The following is a 7,314-nucleotide window of genomic DNA, read 5'->3' as shown; positions in this document are numbered from 1 at the left end:
GGTCCTGTAGACCCTCACACAGGAAAATAACCCTCTCTTAGACTCACCTGAGTGAACCAGTGCTGGTTGTTAAACACACTAGTCTCAATCATGAAAAATACTCAGCCTTTCTCCCATTTCCTTTTTCCCCATCCCCCAAATCTACTTTTAACATCATAGCAATTCTATATTTATCTGTCTACCTACTAAAGATTATGTCAAAACAATGAAATAGGAAGTGCCAACTATCTGCTGGCAACATGCAACACAGCATTATACTAACTTCCACAACCTGGCAGTCATTATGTTCTTCATGTAACAATCCAGAGCTTATCACCAGGTCAGGTGGTCTGACACCATCCCATATTGAGGGGCTAGCCCAGTTCCAGCTCCCTTTTGCCAGCCCCATGGACACAATGGTCTTAGTTTTCATCGCATGACCAGCAGGTGGGAAGTTTTCTGCACCCACCCACACAAACACAGACCTGACCTCAGTGTTCATGATCCAAAGGGAACTGTCCCATGCACGCCATTGAGCCACCCTGAATTTTGCAGGGTAGGTCAGGACATGCTGCCAGGATCCTATTCAGAGTCCTACAGCCCCATAGGTGACTATCTTTCCCTGAAATTTGCCAAACTGTACCTTCAGAGAGGCTGCCAGAGGCTTAGGAAAAAAATAAGGGATGCTGTGCTGTTTAGCTTGATAACAAATATTGGGAAATACTCTGCCACCCACATGCTTAATGCTCACTATGCTTGAGCAGTTTGTAATGCAGACCTGTAGCTGCATTGCAGAAGCACACAAGAAGGGAGGCTTGAGACTTCAGCAGTCAAGTACAGGAGAAGTTGGCATTTGAGCGACTGATTTGGACCAGGGGCTAAGCATATTAGTTGGATGAGTCTGCTGAAATGAGCAGCAGTGAAGTAATTGATATTGGCACCAAAAGCCAGTAAGGTTTGGGGATTAACTCTGTGATTGCAGTGAACTGCTGTTTTTGCTTTGCTAAGCTAAGTCTGTTCCAAATATCTTGAGGATTAAAATACACAAAATGATCAAACATGATTAGAATCTCATCCCAGCAGCTATAATCTTCTCAATTTCTTAATCCACCTGAAATAAGAAAGCTTTAAGTGTGGAGATCCTGAGTAGAAAAGCTACCATGATATTACATTAAACGATTCAGTGACAGTGCCAAAAATAGTCTCAGATGGATCCATGCTCTTGAGCTTCATAATTACACTGCAATCTTCGGTACAACTCATTTAGGACTTACATAGCTCATGTCTCATGCCCACACCCTGTTTTTTTTGCCTACAGGTACCTGCTGGAGCAGGATTTCCCAGGGATGAGGATTGGACCAGAGCCTACAACCGACTCCTTTATAGCAGTTATGCAAGGAGATGTGGAAGGAATCGTTCCTGGAAACGCGTTGGTGGTGGATCCCAAAAAACCGTTCAGGAAACTCAATGCCTTTGGCAATGCCTTTTTGAACAGGTCAGTACTCAAGAACTTAGTTGCTCTAGAGACTAAAGCTAGAACCTAATGAGCAGCATAGTTAGCAATTTAGAGGGATAAGGCATTACACTATTCTTCCTTTTTTTTCCCATCCATATGGCTGATGTAAAGCCCTTCCAGTCCTACCGGGTGCACTTCAGTCACTCACTGAAGGGCAGATTAACAAATTCAAGTGGAACAAGCCTTCATTTTACATGAACAAACAAAACAAAAAACACAGCACAGTCTGTCAAGCTCATCCTGTAGGAGTCTAGAGGTAAATCTCTTTATTACACTTCACTCTCCCTTGCTTTTATATTCCTAGCTTCTTCAATTCTGCCATCAGTTCAGTTCCCTGAAATTAAGTAGTCCAACCAGACGTAGCCACTGAAGTCACCAGGAAAGTAGAACTGGTACAATATGCACGTCTTTGCTTTCCTGCATTTTTAAACATCACTTGAATGTCCCCCTTGTAACAAAACCAGGCACTCTCCATTCTGATGCCTTACACATATAACTTCAGGTGCAAACTGATGACAGCTCTAATGTCCTTCCTGTAAAAAAACTATAGCAGGGCATTTGGACAGTGGCTCTGTGACATGAGGAACGTAACCTTTCTGTCTCCCAGACCTAACTGAACCATACTGAGTTTTAGATTTAGGCCTTGCAGGAAGCCAGCAGCACACACCCATATCCTAGATGAGCACAAACTGTGCTGTAGCAGGCAGATAGGAACAAACTGACTGACTACACCCATCATCAGCGCTTTCCCTGCTAACACAGTGTGGGAGACATTGCAAATATGGCAGCTGCTCAGCCAAACAACCAGGACAGCTGGGCTTTGGCTCCCTTTATAACTTATGAGCCTAGAGAGTGTCTATCCAGAGAGTGCAGCATCTCCTGCCAGCACTGACCATGGGAGTGCTCATGTAGGCTGCAGTGACAGGGAAGGGACCTGTAGAAGAGCATGAGGAGAAGCTTGATGAGAGAAGAGGGACCTAGCTGGAGTTGCCACTGTGTGAAGAACCTCACAGTGTCTCAGGGTGACTCTGGAAGCAGTATCTGATCACTATACAGGCTCATCATTCAAATACATCAACATAGTCCTACACCAGAGTGACTTTGAGATGTTTTCAAGATTTTATAGGGCCCAGAACATCTGCATCTAGCCAACAGTTAGGCCAGGTGACTGCCCACACCCTACACCAAGGAAGGAAGGTGGTTTACCCTAAGAAAATAACAGGCCTGTGGCCTGGAGTGCAGAGACAGATGAAGAAAACATCATTCAGAGCAGCTCTGCTGAGAGCCAAGAACAGCCACAGCTGGCAGGCAGTTCACTACAGAGGAGAAGCAACATCAGGATTAAGGAGGCCAGGCATGGAGGGCAAAAAAGCAAATACTCCTGAACTGGACTGATCAATGTGTCCTGAATGCAGTTTGCTTCTAATACAGCAAGGGATCTCTACGTCCATTAGCCTAGTTCCCTGTATCATGCTGTGCTCTTGTTATTCTCCTGCTGCTCTTCCTTCTCCTGTGAGGAAGGAGTCAAGTATGTGCCTGTGAGGACAGGAGGGCAGAGGGGCACAGCAGTGATTCAGCAGCAGCAGAAGTGAAGTCCTGCTAGCAATGCACAGAGTAACCACAACAGCTAATTAACCCATTTTCTGCTGAGAGATAAAAAAATGGGGGTAATGATTTCTAAACTGGCAGAGGAAGACAGGCTAATGTGGACTAGCTCAGCAGTGTGAACATCACAGTGCTGAAAATGCAGATGGTAATGCCCAGCTCATTAGGAAATTAAACACGTGCAAGCATTGACTCAGGGCCAGAAATTTAGCAGATGTCAAGTCAGGGTACACCCACTGGACTAGATCAAGCCACCCACACTTTACCCCTGTTGTGGGCCTGGCTTCTTGGCAAGAGGCAATGCAGAGCTGTCTCTGCCTTGCACATATCTTGCTGCTGTTATGTATTTACTAAGGCACTAACCTCACCTAGGAGGCTTTAAGTAGGAGATTTAAAGAAGGGAGGTATTCTCCAGGAGCAACCCCTCTAAGCTAGGAGAGTGACCATGGGCAAGTCTGCTTTATCCTTGGGTGGTTAAAGGTAACGATTGGCTATGGGCACCAGTGAAAAGAAACAGAGCAGCACAAGGCAGTAGCATTCACGCAGACCCTGATGGTCTCAGCTGAGAGGTGGCAGCCCATGGCACCATGTCCTGTGGCATGCAGAGCCTGTTCCTCCAGGGGACGAACAGAAGGAGCGAGCATCCAGCCCCAGCTGGTATTCCCTTCCCAGCAGGGACTGCCTTCCAGGAAGCAAGGGAAGAGTGGTACAGTCAGGATTTGGCTGGGAGACAGCAGCTGCTCAGAGCCTATCTCTTCCCTCCCTCCGTTCTCAGGAGGTGGAATGCCTACCCCTACCTTCCTGGCTAAGGGCAGAGATAGAGCTGATAAGCTGCCAAGGGCCGAAAGGACAGCAGCTCTGCAGTACCATGCTCTGACCCTGTCTCTTATCCTCCTCTCCTTGCCCCAGGTGGTTCCTGGATATTGAGAGAAAGGTTTGTTTTCCTCACTCCAACTCTGCTGGCAGTACCCCAGCTCTGGAGGGATCCCAGCAGAGAGATTACAGGTTGCACCTCATTATCAGGAGGACTTGTTTGGCACCAAGGGCCTGGAGCAAAATCAGGAATCTCAGCCATTACTTTCATATCATATTGGCTTGGTTGCAAGATTCCTCCCACCCCCAAAGTCTGTCTTGGGAAGCTAAGGTGGAGTCAGTCTTGCTTTTTTGTTAACAGCAGGAGACATCATGGGTAACAGGTTCCTCCTTCACCCCCATGCTCTGCTTGTAAAGGTAGTGAAAGTCTACTTTGGCACCACGCTTTTCCCTTCATGTGGCCCTGGACAGAATTAGGTCATGCTCCCTGAGGTCCTGCAGTTCTGCTGGGACAGCAGGAAGGCAGCAGCCTTAACAACCTTGCCAACAGAGCCAGAACACACTTACTCATGCTGGCCTCTGACCTTATATCTGAAATATCCTGTGGAGTACTTTCCCTAGAAAAACTGGTGGAAGATCCCCTTACCTGAGGTATTTAATATTAGACCACAAGGAATGCTCAGAGCTATATAACAATGGAGAGCAAACCTGGGCTGGCAGGAAAGGGGAATAACATGACCTGAGCCTTTTGTTCTCTGCTGCTGTGCCTGGCACTCAACAGGAGAATCAAGCTAGCCCCCCTTTTCTACATGAGGTGTTACACATTCAGAATGGTCCCTGTTGCCACCTGCCAAGCTGTGGATGTGGGAGAAGCTGTAATATGTGATCTGAAATAGCTGACAGCTTAGGAGAGAAGACAGTCATCTAACCCATGAGGATTCACTCTTGTCAGAATCTTCTTGGAGTCACACAAGTAGAAAAAATTGGGGTGAGGTTGTAGCATAGCCTGGAAGAGTTCATAACTGCAGGGACTTCAGCAGAACCAGCCACTCGGAGCACTGCAGGGCTCTGTCTGCCTTGACTGCATGTAGTGGCCCTTGTGCCAACCCCCATCCTTTATGCTTCCTCCCACAGTAACATGTTTTTTTATGCCTGGATGTCACACCACCATATTAATATGCATACATACATATACACGCACATATTTATAGCTGCCTGGAATACCATCACAAAAAGGCTATCCATGAAAAAATACCAGGAGCCACGTAAGTGGGTAGGCTTTTACTGTCCTTTGCTGTTACCAGCAACTGAAACAGATGAGCTGCAACCCACTAAGAACAAGCACAAGTTACTCTTCTTAGGCAGTGATTTGCGTAGATACAAGATGGGGAACAACTAGCTAGAGAGCAATTACACAAAAATGGGGCTGCAGAGGTGGAAAGAGGGAATTATGTAAGTTAACAGTATCATACTGCTGTTAAAAAAGCAAACATCTTACTGAGATATATAAACAGGACTGTCATATGTAAGAGATAAGGAGCACTCCATCCACTCTGTTTGCCACTGGCAAGGTCACAGCTGGAATACCGTGACAGCTTGGGGCATCAGACCTGAAGAAATACGCAGAGCAGTTTGAGAGGACCCAAAGGAGGGCTGCAAGGGTCTTCACGGATTTAGAAATGAGCTGGAAAGGCAGCTAGAAAGAATTGAAAAAGATGGGGGGGGAACAAACTGTTTTCTTTAGAGGAAAGACAGGATGACAACAGCATACATTGCCACAAGAAGGGAAAAATAAATTATTTTCCACATCTACTGTGTTTGAGACTGAAAGGCATTGTAGCATGAGAGATTTAGATGAGACATTAAGAAAAAGAGGTTTTGCTGTAAGGGTAATTAAGTAATGGAGTAGACTCCCAGCAATGTTGTGGAGCCTGCATTGTTACGGATTTGAAGAACACTTTAGACAAACATCTGATTGATCCTGCCTTGAGGCGGGAGGATAGACTAAGCAACCTCTTGAAATCTCATGCTGCCTATGGTGCAAGAATAGCATAATTTCTGTCTGTTTAAGACCAGATTTAAAAGAGAACAAAAATCCTACAACACTGCTGATTTTTTTTTTTTAACATTATTTCAGTTCACTTGAGTTCAGGACTCTGCAGGGGAATGCTTAAGTGAGGAAAAACAAATACCACTTCTTGCTAAAATCTAAACAGCAAATGAAGGCATTTGGATTTCCACATTTTCATTAATAATTCACAATTTGGGTGCCACATAAAAAAAAATCTGTCATAGGTCATGACCGAGACCCATGTTCCAGAAGCAGCAAAACAGAGAAAGTACTTAGTTCTGGCTTCTATCTCCAAGCTCCAACTGAAGACTTTTGAGATCAGAGCCTGGCTTGTCCCATGCTGCCCGTTAAATTCAGGACATCATAAATACCTTTTGCTTTTATTTTAAACACATTTATTTTCACACAGGTTCGTTTGTGCCCAGCTACCTAATCCTGTGTTAGAGAGCATCAGCGTCATTGATACGCCAGGAATCCTTTCTGGAGAAAAACAGAGAATTAGCAGAGGTAAGTCTTCCAAATGACAGTAGTGAAAACCAAAGGGATTCTATATGAGTTTCACCTCAAACCATACAAGCTGTAGACAAAAACACTAGTAGGAGCCTCTCAGAGATACAGCATGACTTTACCAATGTCCCTTTGTACTCAATTTGCAATCTGCTATAGAGAATTTAAATGCTTTCAGGGAAGGTTGCTGACAAGGTCAGCAGTACCTGTGTCATAGTCCAGTATTTCCCAGTGGAACATAATTCCATCAGAGAGTCAATTAATACCTATCTGCTTTGCAGAAACGCTTGCTTTCATAGACTTATTGATGAGCCATAGGCAAGGCTCCCATGGCAATCAGCCTGGTTTCTTTCCAGTTGACCTAACAGGTTTCTTGCACTGTCCAGGCTTCCTAAATCTAGCGCAGGACTAGATTGGGCTTAAGAGCCCTTGGCAACCAAGTTCCTCATTGCAGTGGAGAATCTGGAAATCCTGGGGACACTAAATGGGTCTGACGAATAGTTCAAAGTCCCTTAGTGAACTTCTGAATGTCTCAGACTGACCCTCTGAAGTGGGCAAAATCTTGATACTTTAAACCTAACATCTGTGAGTATTTCCTTACTCTGTACAGTGGTGGTGGCATAGCTCATATTTCTTGCAGGTTCCTTAGGCAAAGCAGGTAGCTATCCATCATTTCATTGGAAGAAAGCCAAGAGTAGGAATCGCAGCATTCAGGTTTGAGAAGATCAGTTCTCATTCGCACTGCCTATTAACAATGCACAATTAAGTTTCAGCAGCACAGGCTCTGCCCGAAGTGCTGAGGCTGTTCCCATATTTCAGTGTT

General features: G+C 45.2%; 1 protein-coding gene across 1 annotated transcript in view; it reads left to right on the top strand.

Moving 5' to 3' along the window:
• The window catches only part of EHD3 (EH domain containing 3), a 29,955-nt gene that overhangs the window by 5,801 nt on the left and 16,840 nt on the right, over positions 1-7,314 (top strand). The window contains exons 2-3 of the mRNA XM_009648191.2: positions 1,298-1,474; positions 6,394-6,491. Coding sequence (XP_009646486.1) covers positions 1,298-1,474; positions 6,394-6,491 — 275 coding nt within the window. The remainder of the gene's footprint in view (positions 1-1,297; positions 1,475-6,393; positions 6,492-7,314) is intronic.

Source organism: Egretta garzetta, unplaced genomic scaffold (genome assembly GCF_000687185.1).
Source record: "Egretta garzetta isolate BGI_Z169 unplaced genomic scaffold, ASM68718v1 scaffold11, whole genome shotgun sequence".
Classification (NCBI taxonomy): Eukaryota; Metazoa; Chordata; class Aves; order Pelecaniformes; family Ardeidae; genus Egretta; species Egretta garzetta.
This window is presented reverse-complemented; position numbering and strand designations above follow the sequence as displayed.